At 32.5% G+C, this 21,643-nt stretch overlaps 1 protein-coding gene, 1 non-coding gene and 1 pseudogene across 2 annotated transcripts; 2 read left to right on the top strand and 1 right to left on the bottom strand.

The window, feature by feature from the left end:
• Positions 1-4,947: 4,947 nt before the first annotated feature.
• On the bottom strand, positions 4,948-14,316 carry LOC148205068 (uncharacterized). The gene is made up of 7 exons (XM_088102590.1): positions 14,127-14,316; positions 13,557-13,695; positions 13,409-13,462; positions 11,534-11,607; positions 5,946-6,063; positions 5,340-5,398; positions 4,948-5,184 (listed from the first exon to the last, which is right to left on the bottom strand). The coding sequence occupies exons 2-7, from the start codon at positions 13,656-13,658 to the stop codon at positions 5,106-5,108; spliced, it is 486 nt and encodes a 161-aa protein (XP_087958716.1). The 5' UTR covers positions 13,659-13,695; positions 14,127-14,316; the 3' UTR covers positions 4,948-5,105.
• A 586-nt stretch (positions 14,317-14,902) lies between these two features.
• Positions 14,903-17,297, top strand: LOC148205069 (uncharacterized; annotated as a pseudogene).
• A 1,008-nt stretch (positions 17,298-18,305) lies between these two features.
• On the top strand, positions 18,306-18,378 carry TRNAR-ACG (transfer RNA arginine (anticodon ACG)). The gene has a single exon. It is a non-coding gene; the product is annotated as a tRNA-Arg (tRNA).
• The last annotated feature ends 3,265 nt before the right edge of the window (positions 18,379-21,643 follow it).

Here is a 21,643-nt window from a genome sequence, read left to right on the forward strand (position 1 = left end):
AATGACCATGAATCTCTCAAGTACATTAAAGGGCAAGCAAAGCTAAACAAAAGACATGCAAAGTGGGTGGAATATCTTGAGCAATTTCCCTATGTCATCAAACACAAAAAGGGGAGTACTAATGTTGTTGCGGATGCTTTATCTAGAAGACGGGTATCTTTTTAATAAAGGAAAACTTTGTATACCCCAAGGATCCATTAGAAAACTTCTTATCAAAGAGAGTCATGGAGGAGGACTCATGGGCCATCATGGAGTTGATAAAACTCTAAACATTTTGAAAAGTAAATTTTATTGGCCACACATGAGAATAGATGTTCAAAGGCATTGTTCTAAATGTATAGCTTGTTTACAAGCTAAGTCCAAAATTATGCCTCATGGACTCTATACACCTCTTCCTATAGCTAATACCCCTTGGGAGGACATAAGCATGGACTTTGTCTTAGGATTGCCAAGAACTCAAAGGGGGTATGATTCTATATTTGTGGTAGTAGATCGTTTTAGTAAAATGGCTCATTTTATACCCTGCCACAAAGTAGATGATGCTAGCTATATCTCTAGACTTTTTTTTAAAGAAATAGTGAGATTTCATGGCTTACCCAAAACTATAGTGTCTGATAGAGATGTGAAGTTTCTAAGCCATTTTTGGAAAACTTTATGGGAAAAGCTTGGAACTAAACTTCTATTTTCTACTACATGTCACCCACAAACTGATGGGCAAACTGAAGTAGTAAATAGATCTTTATCTACATTATTAAGGGTAATATTAAGAGGAAATAACAAATCTTGGGATGAACATCTACCTCATATTGAATTTGCTTATAATAGAGTAGTCCACAAGACTACTAATCTTTCTCCTTTTGAGGTTGTTTATGGTTTTAACCCTATCACACCTCTTGATTTACTACCTCTTCCAGAATCATCTTCTTTTCTTCATAAAGAAGGTGCTTCTAAAGCGGAGTTTATCAAGAAGTTACATGAGAAAGTTAAAATCCAAATTGAAAAACAAACTCAAAAATATGCAGAATACAATAACAAAGGGAGAAAGAAAATAGTTTTTGAAAAAGGAGACCTAGTTTGGCTTCATTTGAGAAAGGAAAGATTTCCCTCTCAAAGGAAATCCAAACTTAGTCCAAGAGGAGATGGTCCATTCAAGGTGGTCAAAAGGATAAATGATAATGCATACATATTAGACCTTCCTGAAAGTTATGGTGTCAGTCCTACTTTTAACATCTGCGATTTAATTCCTTTCACAGGAGATGATCAACAGGATGAAGCAGATCTGAGGACAGATCTTTTTCAAGAGGGAGGGTCTGATGGAAAACCATCAAGAAATCACATTGGACCTCTTACTAGAGCAATGGCAAGGAAGATTCAAGAAGAAGAAGGATCACCTAATATTTTACTTCTATGGAAGGTTACTTATAAAAATCCTTCTTCTCTTAACTAAAGCACTTATACTTTGTTTTGTAGGAATTAATAAATCTTGGAGACCATGATTGAGCCATTCAAGAAGTTAAATCAATAGAACCAAGCAAAGGAGCCAAAAAGAAGGTGCTTACGGAATGGAAAATGCACCAGCATTTTCCACGTGAATTGGCTGATTTGGAAGGAAGCATGCACCTTGCTGGCTGAGCTGGAATGAGGCATGGACCTTGCTTGATCAAAATAAATGTGCCTTCTATGCTGAATAATTTGAATTTAGGAGGGAATTAAAATCAGAAATTAGGCTCCTCTTCACCTATAAATAAGAGGGACTTTTCTTTGTATTTGCTTACTTTTGAGCTTAATGATATGCTGCAGAATTGGTTTTCCAGCTTTTGTGCTCTTAAGTCACCTTTGAATTACTACTTCTTCTCCTTTCCTCAAGCTTCCTTCCTCTGTAGGAAGGCCCTCTGAGCTGTGAGGCTTCACCCATACGCCTTTCCTCCATTAAAACACCTCAAACACTGCATCATTTCATCCATCCGCTGCACCATTATTCATTACTGGTTTCCTCTGGTCTGGAGCCTCTTCCTACACGTTTCCAGCTGGGAATTGGTTTCCATCAGGAAAGCATTCTCATCTCCATTACCACCATCAGTTTTTCGTTCCAATATCCATAAACGATCATTGCACTCTATTGTATTCATTTGCTTAATTGCTTATATTCTAAATTTTCCAACAACACAAAATTCAAGCAAAATCACTCAAACATGAATCAATAATAAAAAAACATACCATATTACATCAAATATACACATTACACCATATTCATAATAAAACAGTCAAATTTCGTTCCTAAATGCATTAAAGCCACATATAACACATCAAATTGATAAAACTCACACCATACAATTCAAGATTATCGTTCCTTATTTGTTAAAATTGCTCAATACCTAAGAACAATGCAAGAACGATAAAGACATATGGTTATGATTACTAATCAACAAAGATTTATATTGATGATTAAAAAGATGCATGCAAGTGGAAGAAGACTCACATGCAATAGAAACAGAAATAGACCAAGAAAAATAACTAGAAATCAATGGAAACTCAACCAAGAAAAATAATTAAAGTTCTTGAATTACTCTAATGAATGAACAAAAATGTAGCATTTGAAATCAAACGAAAGAAATATGAATGATTCACAAGTTATAAATGAGCAATTAAAAACATAGGACCAGACAAAAACACAAATACATTATGAAAAAATAAAAATAAATATAAGTAATAAATTGAGGAAATTGGTAAATAAAGGTTAAGTATATTTTCTATTTGGCTTGATTAGTCTTTTGGTTTTTGTATTCCCTTTTACGTGATCCAATTCGGTTCTATTATTTGTTGTTTTGTTTCATTAAGTTTTTGTATTTGTTAAAATGATCTAATTAAGTCTTTTATGTTAGATTAACTTTAACATAGTTTCTTACATATCATATGTTAATTTTTAGTATTTTTATTTTCTTTTAATTTTTTTTAAATAAATAAATTGTGATGTGTTAGGTTAGTGTCGTGTCATGTGACAATGATAGTGTTATGTGTGTCAGTGTCATGTTTTAGTGTGATTGTTACATGCTAGTGTTTTGTATTCAATTTAGTTTTTATATTTAAAATTTTGATTCAAGTAAGTCTCAATTTTATTTTTCAATTAAAATTAAAAAAAATACCTATTTTAAAAATGTATAATAACGCTTGTAACTTTTAAATTTTAATATTTTTAATATGTCAAGTGTCACTTTAAATTTATATTTTTAATATTTTTTAAAAAAGTATAAGTTTAAATAGAGATTTTTTTATTTAAATTTAAAACGTAAAGAATATAATTAATTTAAACATTTAGGTAGAGTGATTTGATATGTAAATTTTGAAAAATTATTTCAACATGTATATATAAATTGTTTTATTTTAACTAAATAAAAGTTTTAAATATACAAACTAAATTGAATACAAGATATTGTGACGTGACATTAACATAACACTGATACAGACATGTGACACTGATATTACCACGTGACACAATAATAACTTATAATATTTTTAATTAATTTTTAAAAAAGATTAAAATAATAAATAACGTCACGAACTAATGTGACATGTATTAATGTAACATTGTCTCAATATAATGTAAATGACTTAATTAGATATTTTTACAAATTTGAGAACTTAATTAAGAAAATAAATAAATTAAAAGACCGAATTTAATATGTAAAGAAATACGGGAACAAAAAGAACTCATTTTTATTTTGTACTTTTCAGCTTAACACGTAGAGAGCATCAATACAATAACTTTATCATATATTATGTAAGTCCGTTAAGTAGTTTCACCTTCTCAGTTAATAATATCTTCCCATTGCACACAAATATAAAAAATCCCATTTTTATGGGTAGTTTGGAAGTAAAAGATATCATTTTAGATTGTGTAATATGAAAACCAAAAATAATGTTTTGATTTTATAATTCAAAAACTAAAATTATTTTTAGACTTAACAATTCGGAAGTAAAAATGACTTTTAAATTAAACAACCTAAAGTCATATTTTTCTTTTTGAAAAAGACTCTCAGATTGAAATCTAGAAAAAAATAATGAGATTATAAAATCAAGACAAAAAATAAATTGTAATCCCAAATTCAGAAATGACTTTGAAAGTGTACAATCCAAAAACTTTTTTTTCTTAACTCTTCAATTTCAAAAGTTATTTTTTACTTCCAAATTACAGATGCAGAATTATTTTGGTTTTAAATTATGCAATCCTAAAACCTTTATTTAAGAAAACAATAGTTTCCAAACATGATATTTGAAAGTGTCATTTAAAAAAAATTGAAAAACATTTTAGAATTTACAATCCAAAAATTATTTTTAAATTCCTACAATCAACAAATCTGAATTGTACAATCTAAAAAAGAACAAAATGGAAATTTTTATATTGATGGAGTGCAAGATGAAAATATGAAGGTACAAGAAGAATTTGCCTATATTACAACATCTCCATCTATTAATATCCACTTCTTTTCCAAGTCCTTTTGCCTGTGCCAACATATCACTTTCAGATCAATCAACAACTTCCACTTTAATAGAACAAAATTTCTTCAAATAATTCATAAACATACTATATCATATCTAACTCATTTTTAATATTTCTAATTTAACTCATTATTTAACTCTTAAGGCATTGATATCCATCTACTTATATAGAATATTAATTAAACTCGTTCGAGTATTTTCTTTCTCAAATGAAAAACCGACTTAATAACAACTAAGTTCCTGTGCTTCAACAGAACCGTTATTGAACAAGTATGCCACATTTGGAAAGGTTAAGTTTTCTTTTAATATTTGAACTTTTACATCAAATTCAAAACACTTCCATATCAGAGATCAATATTTTGTACTTTCAACAGAAAATAGAATGTTAAGAAAATTCGGGTGAATACTAAGTATATGAAGTACTGAATAACTTGAAACTTTTTCAAAATCTGTGGAAACTATTTTTTAATTCATTAGTTGTGTCGTATGTGGAAGGAAAAAATTTGAACACAATTAATATCTGAAGTTCATAATCAATGAGTAATTCCAACTCAGCCCAACAGAATCAGAAAGCTAGCATCCTTGATTTGCTTTATTCTATTTGGTTTTCAAAGTTCTGTATCACATAATCTGATCATCAACTCAGAAACCATTCTTCGAGCAAAAGGTATATAACTGAGGCTATACCTGTAACAACGTGGAACTATTAAGGAACTACATAAAAATAAAAAACAAACATGTTATGGAAAGGAGTACTGTGTCAAATTCTTCTTTAGAAATGGTTTTCACTATTCATGTCACAAATTTATGACAGGAAACAGCGCTGTTGAAAGCAAACTCACCAAATAAGGGCACCAATCTCAATTATGACAGCAACTATGGTCAGCACTTTGCTATGAATCTACAAAACATGAAAAATTAATCAGTTTTCCATTCAACTAAAGGCATATTTGGGTATTTTCATCGTCAGAACTTCTCTAGAAAAAGAACATAAAAAATGTGTACAAGTTTTTTATAAATTAAAACTAGCTTATGTATAAGTTAAAAATCTAATTTTAGAGAAGTAAAAGGACAGATTTTACAAATTAGCTTATATACATTATAGTTTTAACTTATGCAAAAACTTATTTTATCTGTCTTCTCTTAAAGAAAATTCATCGTAACAGATTGTAAGAAAAGTGACAGGCCACAAAGTTATTGAACAAATTGAGATCGCTTCCTTGATTAAAGAAACAAGATTCATAGTGTACCAAGAATTAGTAAGCGTGTTTTATCAGACTAGGTAAGTAAAAAAAAGGTGGAAAAGATTATTATTCAAATGTCCTCACTAATATTACTTTTTAAGATTAGCAACTCAAGAGAGCATTAAAAAAATGCAAGTAATTTGTATTCCAAACAATAGGTACTTGCTATATGGAGCTTGTAGCGATCAAAGGAGTAGGGATTACCCAAAGAGCACAGATAAGTGCTATAACCACGCATCCAAGGTATATGGCTGTAGCAAAAACCCGAACAGGGTCAAACATCATTCCCAATTGCTGTGCAGGTCCAAGAAGAAAGCCTGTACTGTTAGACACACAAACCGAAGTTAGAAGGTTTCTTGAACTAAATCCTGTAAATTGAAAGAAAATAAAAGTGAGTCAGTCTTGCATATTGCATAACAGCACAAATATTCAAAAATAAACGGAAGTACATAATAGAAGTCTAGATCTCACTATTAACACCTATAAATATCTCATTGTATTTGGCATTTTCAAGCAAGGAAATTTGAGTTCTCTCTTGTACTTCTCACCTCTTCCTCTAACAGTAGTATCAAGAGCTAAGTTTAATCTAGAGAGTTGAGAGATGGCAAGCAATGGATATATTACCTTCCAATTTCACGTCTTACAAAAGAAAATTAAAAAAAAAAAAATTGTCTTCGCCCGATTTGGCTTTCAAGGTACTTGGGAGATTGTACAAAAAGGCTATGAGGAAGATAGATTATCTCCACATGAGATGTAGAAATTGTTAGAGTCATTCTAGATATTTCTATATTTCAAATTACATAACATTTCTCCCCCTTAATTTGAAATTTTCTTCTTCACACCAATCTTTGCTCTGAACCTTTGAAACTCTTCAAACTTTAGTGGCTTCGTGAAAATATCTAGAACTTGATCTTGAGTCTTAACATACTTGATCTCCACTTCCCTTTTAGAAATGGATTCTCTAGTTAAATGATATCTCATGTCTATATGCTTGCTTTGATCATGAAATCCAGATTCTTTGCTAGTGCTTGTGCAGACTTGTTATCTATGCAAATCTTTATAGTTTCCACTTTTGGTAAATGAAGTTCTTCCAATAATCTCCTTACCCAAATCGCACGACAAGTGCATGAAGTTGCTGCCAAATATTCTGACTCATATGTTGAAAGTGTGACAATGGGTTGTTTCTTTGAACTCCATGAAAAAGCACATCCTCCCATGAAAAATATAAAGCCACTAGTGTTATTTCTATCATCAATATCTCCCGCATAATCACTATCACAAAATCCATAAAGCTTGAAATTATTAGAAAAAGAATAAAATACCCCCCATGATCACTTGTCAATGCGACTACTCCATTCTCTTGGTTCTTGCTTTAATCCATACAAAGCTCTCTTCAATTTTAAAACCTTATCTTTATGTCCTTCAACCACAAAGTCCGAAGATTGCTCAATACAGGCTTCTTCTAGATAGCCGGAATGCAGACTTCACATCATTTTGATAGATCTTCCACTTCATTTGAGTCACCAAATAAATCAACAAACGGATTGTATCCATGCAAGTGACAGATGCATAAACTTAATCATTGTCTACTCCATGCTTTTGCTTGTAGCCTTTTACAATTAGTCATGCTTTGAATCTTTCCACTGTTAAGGCAAGATTGTCTAAACAAACCTTTTTTTGAAGTTTAACATAATTGTCTAACGATAGCATCTATCAAATGAACCGTCTAGGATAAACACGCTAAACACTATATGTGTAAACGTTATCCTAAACGCTAAACGTTACACTTGGAAAAGAGAATGATTTTATTATTATCATTCATGTCTATTACACGTTCCTTACACCTATTTGTAACAATCTAATCTTCCAAAATAAGGAAATAAGGGAAAAATAATATTGAAAAATAAACTAGAAGATTCTACAGATATTTTCTCTATTTAGAAAGATTCTACAGATATTTTCTCTAATTAAGAAGATTTTCCTCTATTACAACACTCTCCCTCAAGTTGGTAAATGAATATCAATCATTCCCAACTTGCCTACAAGATCTTGAAATCTACCCTGAGGGAGCCATTTTGTAAAAATATATGGTATCTGAAGTTATGTAGGAACATGAGTTGTAATCACAAGCCTCTGACTAGATTATCTTTGACGAAATGTTTGTTAATCTCAATGAGTTCGGTTGTCATGTTGTACTGGATTATGGGCAATGCTCATGGAAGACTTATTGTCATAGTATAGTTGCACAGGGTTGTCCACCTTGACTTTAAGATCATCAAAAATGATTTTCATCCAGAGTCCTTTACACATTCCTTGAACAAGTGCTTAGAATTCAACTTTTGCACTAGAACGAGATACTCGATCTTGTGTTTTGCTCCTCCAAATTACTAGACTATCTTCAAGAAGCATACAATATCCAGAAGTAGAGTTTCTGTCAGTAATAAAACCTGCATAGTCAACATCAGTGTATATTTTCATAGTTAATGTGTCTTCCATTTTGAATAATAGCCCCTTTCCTGGACTTGACTTCAAGTACTGGAGAATTTTGTCAACTACTTGCATGTGTCTCTCTCTTGGATCATGCATAAATTGGCTCACTACACTAACTACATAAGCAATGTCTGGTCTTGTGTGTGATAGATAAATCAATTTTCCTACCAATCTCTAATTAGATTCTACAAATATTTTCTCTAATTAGGAAGATTTTACTCTAATTACAATCATTACTCCAATTAGACTTTGCCTAAACGCTAGTACATGTATCATGCCTAAATTCTTGGGAACGTCTAACGCTTTTAATGGAAACAAAGAATGCTCACATTCTTTGAATCTTGCCACATTGACATGTGGGACGTAGTTGAAAATGGTAACTATATACCCTTTGATGAAGAGGGTGAGCCCCATGCTAGAAGCAGATGGTCAGACGAGCAAAAACAGAGGTATCTCCTAAACTCTAAAGCTTGGAATTCTCTAATGTGTGCTCTTTCTGAAGAGGAGTATAGGAAAGTACAAACCTACAAATGCGTAAAAGAAATGTCCTTACACTCACCTTTTAGTGTTAGTAACAAGGTTGGCTCTTCTTTTTCATTAACAAGATTAGCTTTTTCCTCCATATCATTGGGACGACATTCCCAAGAAAAATGACCAACCTTATTGCAATCGTAACATTCAACTTTAGATTTCTCATAACTCATTTCATTTTGAAAATAATCACAACCTCTTCCTCTTGCTCTTCCTCTTGCTCTTCCACATGCTCTTAATGATGAGTAGCTTCTTTCTCCACTGTTTGAATCATTGATACCATTTCCTCTTTCTCCCTGTGCATGAGCATGTCCTCTTCCTCCTTGTCCACATCTGTGTCCTCGTTGACTCCTAAATGATTCATTATTCTTCAAAGAAGCTTCAACTTTGAGGGCTTGCTCTAATGACTCTTCTTGTTTTCTTTTCATTCTTTCTTCATGAGCTTGCAGAGAACCTTCCAATTCTTGAAGACTCTTGGAGTCAAGATCTTTTGACTCTTCAATCGCGCATACCACATACTACTCTTCAAATTTGGAGTCAAACAACGAAGGATATTTTCTATCACATGAACATCTTCTATTTTATGTCCATATTTCTTCAATTGATTAACAATCGCCTTTACTCTTGAGCATTAACCTGATATTGATTTGGATTCCTTCATCTTCAAAGCTTCAAAGTCATTTCTTAGTGATTGAAGCCTTATTGTCTTCACTTTGTCAACACTTAGGAGGGATTTTTTCAAGATCTCCCAAGCTTCCTTCGACGTAGTAGCGTAGGCAACCTTCTCGAACATCGAGTCATCCAAATATTGATGGATGAGAGTAAAGGCTTATTGTTCCTTTTTCCTTATTTTCAACAAACCATTTCATCTGGAGATAATCTATCTTTATCTTGTGGCTCCTCATAGCCTTTTTGTATAATCTCCCAAGCACCTTGAAAGCCAAGTAGCACTTTCATGCATGGACACCATTTTTCATAATTTTCTTTTGCAAGACGAGGAAATTGGAAGGTAGTATACCCACTGCTTGTCATCTCTCAACTCTATCTTTTTTTTCTCTCAAACTCTATATCAAATCTAGCTCTTGATACCACTTTGCTAGAGGAAGAGGTGAGAAGTAGAAGAAAGAACTCAATTCCTTCCTCTAAAATGTCAAGTACAATGAGGTATTTATAGCGTTAATGAAGAGATCTAGACTCTCTTTGGGAGTTAATTATGACAAGTGTCCATCAATGATGAGGAAAAAAGACACAAAAAATGTTTTATGAGCAAGAACGTAAATCACTTGAGGCAGCTTATCTGTCTTCATATTGTTCAGATGTTGGGGATTGTTACATGCATGAAAATAATTAAAATTTGTGAATCATTCTATTGACATCAAGCTAGACCAACCAACAATACCAACTCTATTAAATATACCCTTATGTGTTGATGAAAAATTATAATAGTTTAAATAAGAAAACAGAGAACACTAACGAAAACATGCAAGAAGAATAGGGCCAAACAAGTAGGCCCAAAAGGATTGCAAAGCGGAAAACAAAATCATAATGTTTATTACAAAGAAAAGAGAAATACTAGGTTGTAGAATTGGCTGTTTGATTCTGTTAGTGCTGATGTAGTAATTTGTTAGATTGGTTAGAAGGTATTTTGTTAGAATGAGCATATGACCTAGATTTGCTATAGATTTTTGCAATTTCCTTTATTCAGAATACAAAATACAATATTAATTCTCTATCTATCCTTTACTAAGCAGGTAACTTTGTCCCAAATTAAGAGAATTCATTCCCTCATGATACTGTATAGATTAGGGATTACATTTTCTATTTCTTTAATTTTCTTTTGTTGTATCATTCAAATTCTTATAAATAGGGAATCATGTTTGTGCTTATAACACAATTCCTTGTAAATCTTTCCATATGGTATGAAAACTAATATTCTCTTTCCCTTCCCTCTGTTTTTCTTTTTGGTTGTTGTGTGGCCTCTTCACATGATTATCATCGCAAACCACTGAATCCCTTTCTGGCAGTATGCTTGATTATTGCCTAATTAAAACTCCAATGGAGTCCAGTGTCAAACTTGAACATCATAGATATTAGCTTTGCAGCCAGTGTGGTAAATGAATTCCTCAACACCCTTTGTGGTAGTCAATGAGATGTTGTCATGTTTATCATTAGATATGTCAAGAATGCACCAAGTAGCAGACTTTTATATGTAGAAAAAAGTGACACCAAGATTGTGTTGAAGTTGAAGTATGAATTGGAGTCTTATTGTGTAAAAATTAAGTTGAGCAACATGTGATAAAGCTCACAAACATATTGTCTTTAAGTTTTGGATTTAAGACTGGTTAAGTTCTCTAGCATTGTTAACTTGTGGCCCATTGGTGAAGATCTCTTTGGTGTTTCTCTTCTTAGGATTGATCAACAAGTGATATCAAAGTCAATGGTACTAATATGGAAAGAATTAATACTTGAAGGGGAGATTGTTGAAGTTTAAGTATGAGTTGGAGTCTCACATCGCATAAAAATGAACAAGTTCAGCAACATATATGTCAACAAGACTCACAAACCGATTATGTTAAGACTTTAGGTTAAAGAGGTGGTGTCAACTTTTCTTTTTATTATATCATTTTATCCTTTATAAATAGACAATTATGTGTGCTCCTAACACAATTCTAGTAACTCCTATAAACTCGAATGTTATTTTTCCTCTGGACATAGTTTAGGAGAAGTTAGTTTTAAATCTCACATATGAACAAGGAGCAAATTAAATCTACCTTCCAACGGCTAACAGGTTGCCAAAGGTGAACAACACCGCAAACTTTATGGGTTTCACAAAAACAATCATTGACTGCAAAGTAGAAAGAAGAGGGTAAATAAACAAAGTATGTTTAAGTTAACAAGACAATTTACTTGAGGTTTTGCAAATTTCAGAATTAATAGAGAACAAACTATCAATACTTTTGCACCATGTATTATCTGTTACACAATATATGATATTCAAAAATTCTCAGAGATCAATACATTTATGTGAGCCAAGTTACTGAGATTGCAAGAAGAAAAGAAAATTGCGTGAGTTTTAAATAATAGGTAAGTTACAGGAGAAGATTGAAATTACGTCACTCTTAAATAAGAGGACTAAGCACATTTAAGTTGATTTATGTTGATTGTCATCTCATCACATGAGAAACTTAAATATGGAGATATTGTTACAAGCTTTATCTACTCTAGTGAGCATTTGACAGACATATTCACTAAGCCCCTTGACCTGTGTTCTATTTAAATGCACAGTTAGAGATCTATGTCCGTTTTCTTTTCTCTTTTAACATTTTCTAAAAACGTAAGGAACCTGAACCTAGAATAGTTGCTAAAATGAAGTCTTTAAAAATGTTACTTCTAAATAAATGAATCTTTAAATAAGAAGTAACTAAAGAAAACCAAAAACTTGAGCTGTAAAGGACCAAAAAGAGCACAAACTAAGTGTTTTAATAAATGTATCAAAGAAAATGTAAGAGTAACACCTATTGAAGAAAAGCTGATAGAATATTGCCTGTAATGGTTTGAAAATATGAAGAGAAGACCAATAGAAAACCGGTCAGAAGAGTTAATGGGAACTAAGAACACCCAGTAACTACAGATAAAGAAAAACAGATACACCGACAAGATCTAAATAGCCTTGTTGAAACTTAACTTTTGAAAGACCAGAAAACCCTGTTTAGACACGCATCCCTTTCTTTCTGGGTGTAAGCAAAAGCGGAAATCAAAATAATTATAGGGCAGTAAGTATATAGACAATGATCAAAGCAACCTGAAGAAAAAAAAAATAAGGGTATAACATTAACATATGCCAAGAAATAGGTTGGAGTGTATAGTTCATTATCTTGTCTTCCAATCATAGCTAATCATCTAGATGATCGGAGAAGTTGCTCAATTTTTAGTTGTTTGCTAGGAATCTTGGTTAATCAGTGTTATTGTACTGGGCTTGCACTAGATGCATACCTAGATTATAAGTATCGATAAGAGCCTTAGGTTAACCTTTTTGCATTAACACTACATCTAATTATCATTGAACACAATAGTTCTCTCTTTTCCACCCTTTCTGAAATTTTAACAATGACAAACATACTCAAATCTTTCCACCAAATGAATTTCAGTTATTTCATGCAACAAATTCTGCCAGTAGTACCTTATCCACCAAATTGACAAGGCCCAATTATGATTTCCCATTACATGGCAAGGTAAAGCCTTCTTGAACACTCTTGCAAGATATGGCATCTTTTTGTGAACCCAAGATGAGAAACGAAACAGGAAAATAAAAGTTTAAAACTACTCTTATGCTTACAAAAGAAATCTGATTTTAAACTTAGTCATTTGCCATCTGATGAAGCACGGAACATAACAGATTCCTAATAAACACCATTAACTTGCCACATTGCAACACCAATGGCCCATATGTAGACAAAAGAACTTCATTCCGTTACACTAAACATTTGCCACTAATCTAACTATTTTATTACTAATTATGAGGGATTCATTCAGGTTCTCTTTTTCTGTTCTAAATTTCTAGCCGAAATCTAAATTAAACACAAGATCACAAATATATCACAATCGTACTCTAAATACAGAAGAAAGAGGAGACAAATGTCGCTCACCAGTAGCATGCAGACAACACCAGCAACAAAAGAAGCGGCAAATCCATAAATTCTCTGCATAGTAACAACCAAAAGTTATAAAACATATAGCCGTTACTGTTACATAAATCTGAAACAGCAAGATTAACGTAAAAAGTTTTGGCAGCACCTGTGTTGTTGAGAGGGAGCAGAGGCCACCTGAATCCTCACCCAACAAACTCTCTCCCTCCTCTTCATTACCTACCGTTAATGACCGACCAATGTTCCACATTGTTTATTAGGAAAGGTTTTCTTGCTCACTGTTGGCACTGTACAAATTAGATGCATAAATCAAATGATATCTACATCCATTGAAACTGTAAGAAAGAGAATAAAGATATTAAGATACCCCAGCAAGCAAGCATACATTGGAACTAATTTTTTTCAATCAGTGATTGTAAAAAATAAGAAAAATAATATAATCTTTAATTTATTGTACGCAATTCCTATAATTCTCAAATAATTTTAGAAAAACTTCCTTTTAACTTATATAAAGAAATATTTTTTCACATAATTTTTTTTAGTTTACTTTCCTAAAACTCACAAATAGTTATGAATTAACACTCAACTTGCGGTGCTTAATATGACTCGCAGTATTTTCGATGTTTTCTTCCTTTGATCTTGAAAGGGGGGAAGGAAAAAGGACATACAAAAAATTGGTTTCATCAATTAGAAAACAATGAATAAGAGAAAATCTTACATAGATTGGCCTCAAGGGGTTCTTTGTTACTGAGAAATTTCAGTGGAGAAAGCAAAACAACCGAAAATGTAGCGCATATTCCCCGATGATAACCGCGTCTGTACAAATCATTGGGGACGGAAAGAGGAAAGTTTGGAGGCATGAATGGAGTTGAAGAGTAATAAGCTCTACACACGTTTTGGCTGGCACTGGGCACCACTTACATTTTTCTGTTTTTAATTAAAAACTATTGAGTGAAATTTGCTGTACGCGAATTTTAGTTTAATGGAATAATTAGATTTTTGTTATACATAATTTAGTATAATAACTTAAAATAATAAAGTGTATAATTAAAAATGTAAGATCTTAAACAGTATAGCATATTTTATAATTAATATCTAAAAACAATTTATAAATGAAATTGTTCGGATAGAAGAAAGAATAGCAGGGTAATCTAATTGTGTAATAATGATCAAACTGAAGTAAAATTTTAATAGTAAGAAATTATAAATTATTATAGCAATGAATTCAAATTATTATAAACTAAACTAAAATACTCTTCCAAATTATGATTAGTCCTTTAATGTTGATATTGTTTTACATTGATATTTGATACTAAAGACAGATGTATAAGCATATTGATAATAAGAGATTTTCCTTTTATGAATTCAAATCTCAATATAAATTGATTTTCTTAAATTAATTAGACTTGAAAATTTTTCACCTATGTTGTGTGTTTGTTTGTAAGTAATGAAGAACTGAAATCATAAGGAAATCCTCAAGAACTTGAGGAGATGATGGGTGCAAAGGGGTCAATAGTGTGTGTATATATATATAAGCAAGGACCGGACGCCGTACGGAAGGACATTCACGTCATCGGACCACCAGACGGATCGGCCGCCCACATCATCATATGGGATCCGGGAAACTACCCTTCTACTTATTGTTGGGAAGGGTTAGGCAGGACATGTTCTCTGTAATATTGTGTTGATAAATTTGAATTATTGTACAAGCCTTAGCAGTCTTCCAAGAGAGATATATAAGTTTAAATCTTTGAAAACTCTCATCCTATCCGGTTGTAAGAAGATTGACAAATTGGAAGAAGATATAGCGGAGATGAAATCCTTAACAACTCTAATTGCTGAAAATGTTGTTATGAAAGTTCCCTTTTCAATAGTAAGCTCCAAAAGCATTAGATATCTTTTTCCATGTGGGTTTGAAGGATTATCCCATGATGTTTTACCATCTATTATTTGGTGCTGGTTGTCACCGACAATGAATCCCCTATCTAGTACTCTTCCGTTATGTGGCATATCAGCATCTCTAGTTTCCATGAATATGCAAAACAATTGATTTGGGTGACCTAGCACCGATTCTTACCAACCTGTTAAATCTTCGAAGTGTTTAGGTGCAATGTGACACGAAGTTTCAAATAATTAAACAAGTGAGAAAAATTTTGAATGACGTACGATGGGTACATTTCACTGAGTTAGGAATAACATCCTATACATCAGAAATTTCAGACAATTCCTTGAGATCTTATTTGATTGGAATTGGAAGCTACCAAGAAGAAGACTTCAATACTCTTAACAAGAGCATATCTAAGGTTCCTTGTTTTTCTATTTGTCTACTTCCCTTCGCTATTAGTTTTAGGTATTACTTAAGAGAACATGAAACAATTCTAGGTATCTAAAGGAAACTTCAATACTGACCTTAGCACTTTTTCCCTTCCGTAATATCAACACAACTTCATTTAAAAATTGCATGTAATAATTCTCAAGAAGCTATCTCGTTTCCATTTCCTCATGCTACTCTTGCTTTGTGTTTCTTGTAATGAGTTAAGAGATGTTGTTTCTTAGTCAAAACGAGTATTGTCTTGGTCTGATTATAGCATTCTGCTTCATTAGTCTTTTTCTTGCTCTTGTGTGTCCAGTTTCATGTTGTGAAAGTTCTTGTTACTTGTTAAGTAAAATATAGTAAAGTTTATACCACTGGAAAGAAGAAATAATTCAACTTCTCTTTCTTATATATTTGGGTTTGTTTTCACATTTACTATATGTCAAAATTTAACAATAGTTAATAGCATTTAACAGACACAATCTCCGTTACGCTTAAGTTGTCATGCTTTATAGTACTTTTTGTTCTAAACATATTTTTCCTGGTACTAACATCATCATTTTGAGCATATAATATAAAAAAAAGGTTGGTTTAATATGTGAAAGTCTTAATAGGAAAGTTCAAGTCAACACTTTAATGGCTTCACAGAACTAATAGTATAAATAAGGTTTAATGTTTCAATAAGTTCCTATTTTCGTTCAGAATCTCAAATAGGTCCCATTTTTTTTCGACGTCTCGATTGAGTTCTTATTTTTGTAAAATTGAATCAAATAGGGCCTTTTCGTCAAATTGAGATGATACCGTTAAGAAGGGTATGTTGACAGTGTAATTTTTTTATTACGTGACATTGAAAACGTGACTGAATTATATTTTTTTAATTTTTGAATTAAAAAATGAAGCATACAGAGTGAAAATTGATGTTTAACTAAGGGCAAAGTTGGAAATTAAACCTAAAATTAAGTGTTGAAAGCCTGATTCTCATTTACATTGCGAAATTCAACAGTCAGGTGCTACAGCAACACATCCGTGAACATAAAATTAAAAAAGAAAAAAAATGTTAGGGAGAAAAAACATTTCAGCCAATGACATGCTGCCACATCACCACCTTGACACGTCATCATCATCATCTTCTCCAACAATCTGAAACCCTAATTCCCAAACCAAACCCTAGGGCGCCGTCAGCCATCGCCCGCACCACCAGCAATCACATTGTCGCCGCACCATCGCATCAGGCCAACACCCATCTTCCACGCGCAAGCATCTTGATCGTCTTCATCACGCCATCAACAACGGTGTTTCCATTCGAAGCCACCACGCACACGCCGCCGCAAGGCCACCAACTATCAAAGCATCTTCTCCCTCAAGCATCAGCTATGCCGCGCCACAACCATCAATCCCATGTGCCACCGCGAAAGACCACCATCGCACCACCACCTTCTCCTTCGTCCTCACCATCTTCCTCACGTAGCTGCAGTTCGCACCATCACGAAGCCTCACACTGCGATTAATGTCGTCATCGCAAATCGCGTTTCTTCCACAGAACAATCCCAAATCGCCGCTGAACCTCCACCTTAAGCCTCTTCACCAAAGCGTCGCTGCCTTCGTTCTCATCCAAACTCCATGGACGCCGCACCTCCATCATCAATCTCGCACAACCATGGAAGCTTGCTCCTTCGCACAACCTGCAAACAAAAAACCCAGAATCGCACCACCTAGAAAAACCCCAAAATCGGGCTACGACAAAAAAATCTTTTTCATCCCTGCAACCCATACCACGAACAATAATTGTAAGCTTAACTTCATTTGTATCGATATCAGAGAAATCTTCCGGCAAATGTATTTAAAATCCTCTACTCAATCATGTTTCATCGACCAACCACCACTGGAGAGAGTTAAAATCATGTTTCATCGACCAACCACCAGATGAAATTTGTTTTCTCCCACGAACCCTAAACATCAACTTCCCCTAGTTTCATTTAGATTTGGATTTCGTAGTTGCAGAGAAGATCAACATTTGATTTGATTTGATTTTCCAACTTTGCCCTTACTTAAAAAGGTCTTTCAACTCTGTATATTTCATTTTTTAATTTAAAAATTAAAAAAATACAATTCAGTCATGTTTTTAATGCCACGTAATAAAAAACTACACCATTAGCATACCCTTCTTAACAGCGTCATCACAATTTGACGGAAAGCACCTATTTGATTCAATTTTACAAAAATAAGGATTCAATTGAGACGTCAAAAAAACAAAGGACCTATTTGAGATTCTGGACGAAAATAGAAACCTATTAAAACATTAAACCTATAAATAATATGTTTCTTAACTTTAACATATAAACTTCAATAAAAAAAATGAAAAATAATAATAATCCTTTTAGTCTAACATAAATAATCAAGTGAGATTTGAAGGAATAAATGAAAAGATTAAAATTGTATTTAATATTAGTTTTAAAAATGGGGATTAATCACTTCAATAGTTTTTTAACTACATATCATAATTATCGTAGAATAAATTTTATTAATGTTAGGTAAAGTGTCAGCGGTTAATATATATTTTAAATAATTTACTGTCAACAAGATGACTTCATGGCCCAATGGATAAGGCGCTGGTCTACGGAACCAGAGATTCTGGGTTCGATCCCCAGTGAAGTCGTGTTCTTATGTAATTTGCTTTTTCCGTTATCAACTGTTTTTTTATTGGTTAATGCTTAATTCAAGTTATTCCCTTGTGGTTAAAGTTGGGGAAACAAGTTTGACGGGGTGGTTGATTTTATTTTATTTTATTTTATTTTTAATTTGAATTAGAAAATTAATATATTGTTATCGGTGTAAATAATTATTATTGGTGTAATAATAGACAAAAACGAAGTTATGATCATGTAGAGTTAAATTTTGACTGTTTACGGGAAGATTTGGTATATTAACGTAAAATAATATTTATGTACATTTTGAATAATAATAATAATAATAATAATAATAATAATAATAATAATAATAATAATAATAATAATAATAATAAAAATGACCGCAATTAATAATAATGACCACCATGTATAGCATGAGCCAGAATTTTTTCAATACAATCTTATGTAGGCTTTTTATTAATTTTGTATATAATATTTGAATATAGTTAATAATGTTAATATAGTAATTTAATAAAGGGAATCAATTTTAATGTAAATTACATTAAGATTTATATTTATTGGAAGTGTAGGTAAATTAAAATTTGGTATAATAGTGAAATTGGCTTAGAGTTATTCATATGTGTAATTGTTTTTCATTATATTGATATATATTGCGAAGAAAAATATTATAGTTGTTGGAATTGACACTTTATAGTATTAAAATTTAATGTTTAATACATATTTAGTATAATATCTTTAAATTATTTATAACTAATGTAGTGTTACAATTATAGTAATATAGGTATGTTTATGATATTAAGTTTATTTTTAAAATTTGAAGTTATTAGAAAGAATTTATAGTTATTGTTTGAAATTGTGGTTTTAAAAGGATATGATATAAACCTATATTTTTACGTTATTACTTCATAATTGTTACAAAAATTAAGCTTTTATAAGTCCATTTTATAAGAGAAAAATTCAAAGTTATACATCTACACGAGTTAGACAATGGAGACAAAGAGGGACTAAAAACATAACAGTGAAGGGTGGTTAGATTGTTTATGGTGTGTATGATATGGATTGAACTAGATAAAATAACATAGCTAGGGAAGAAAGCTAGAGGAGTCAAAATAAATCTCTAACTAGTGACTTTTAAAAAGAGAAAGGATTGGAGTAGTCTCAACAACATTTCACTAATAATCTCAAAAGTGCTTGTACAATAGGAAGAGCATTGAATTTATAGGAGATCCAACCTCAAATCTACGTATAACTAGTATCCTGATCGTCAGCCCTAATGCATAAATCTTTTGACAAGTGGCAACTCACGTTTATCACCCTTTAAACATGTGGAAAAGTTGTACCAGAAGTTGTTAGACACGTGACGTGTGTGCTGGGTGTTGGGTAATTTTCGCTGAGCAATTGTCTTCTGAAAAGGCAACAGAAGTTTTCGGGATGATGGCTCTGAGCGGCCTAAGAGTTCAATTGAGCGATGTGGCATTGAGCTGCATATACATCACGCTGAGCAGTCCGAGTTGGGTGCTATAAGTGATTTGGTTCATTTAAGGTCAGTTGCAACATAAAGAGGTTTGGTTTGTTTGGTTTGGTTGGACCTAAGTCATAATTCCATCCTTATTAAGAAGGATTTGTCTTCAAATATAACATCAGTTTTTCTTTTTTAAGTATAACGTTTAACATTATCAAAGCATATGTTATTTGTAGTGTCAAAGCATCAGACGATTATCATACTATTCAAGATCAATAATATATGACTTCCATAAGTCATAAATCATTTGTGCACAACATGTTTATCAAAGCAAAACATGAACCTGTTATGCAAACATGTGTATCAGATCATGAACAAAACTTGTGTGTATCAGAGCATAAATAAGTATAAATGTTCATACATATATTAGAGTAAAAAATATTCATACATGTATTAGAGCATACACTAAACATGGATATTTTTATATTTCAACAAATGAGACCTAAATGCAATAACCTATCATTACATTTCTCCTCATGAATGTAATATCATATCTATGTTTAGCATTATTCTCTCCCTATTTGATAAACATTGAAAATGGTATGGAGAAAAGGCATTATGACACGAATGAAGAAAGATAGGTGGCGAAGAGTGATCGATAGGGGAAAGAGAAGGCTTAGAAAGAAAGGTGGTTGAAAGAGTTTGGTGTAGTTGGGGTGGGGTGGGGGTTGGGTTGGGTTTCCTTCATCGGGTTCTTCAAATTAGAAGCTTGTAAGAACTTCTTGATGCTTCTGAGTAAAGACAAATTCTAACCATATTCAAGGCTCTTTGGTTGTCCCACCTCTATCACAGAACAAGAATGGTACCATCTGGAGCTGATGTTATTGACACTAAAGGACTTTCCTTGAACGATGGTCCCTTGCTCCCTTTATATAATTTTCCATAAGAGGTTGAGCAAGGCCAACCTAGCTAGGATAGGATTGAACTATATAGGATAACCTAACTAGGAAAGAAGGCCAGATGAGACAAGCAAGTTTCTGGCCAGTAACTTTTAAGCAGAGAAAGGGTTGTAGTAATCTCAATAACATTTCATTAATAATCTCAAAAGTGTTTGTACAAAGGGAGGAACATTGTAGGAGATTCAACCTCAAATCTACATGCAACTAGTATCCTGATCACCAGCCATGATTCACAGATCTTTTGACATGTGGCAATTCATGTTTATCACCCTTTAAACATGTGGAAAAGCTACACCAGAAGTTGTTAGACGCATGACGCGTGCGTTGGGTAATTTTTGCTGAGCAACTGTCTTCTGAAAAGGAAGCAGAGGTCTCTAGATGATGGCGTTGAGCCGCCAAAGAGTTCAGTTAAGCAATATGGCGCTTAGCTGCATATACATCACGTTGAGTGGTCCGAGTTGGGTGTTATAAGTGATTTGGTTCATTTAGGGTTAGTTGCAACGTGAAAAGGTCTAGTGTGTTTGGTATGGTTGGAAGTAAATCATTAGTTTATAAGCTTATTGATGATTAATCTATGTTATCTAAATCATTTTTAAATAACTTTGTAAAACCTAATCTTTAAGATTTTGAAAGTGTGCATTATATAGGTATCACCCTCAACCAACTTGTCCTCCAAAATACTCAAATCTTCCTTCTTCACAATTATTGGTATCATATTACCTTAACACAATAATAGTAACCAAAATAATTAAAATATATAAAATTTTCACATTTCATCAAACAAAACAATAATACAATTCATTTACCTTATGATCCAAAAGAGTCAATTCCATATGACAATTCACATCTTAG

Source organism: Vigna umbellata, chromosome 1, assembly GCF_029865625.1.
Source record: "Vigna umbellata cultivar VRB3 chromosome 1, Vumbellata_1.0, whole genome shotgun sequence".
NCBI classification, from domain to species: Eukaryota; Viridiplantae; Streptophyta; class Magnoliopsida; order Fabales; family Fabaceae; genus Vigna; species Vigna umbellata.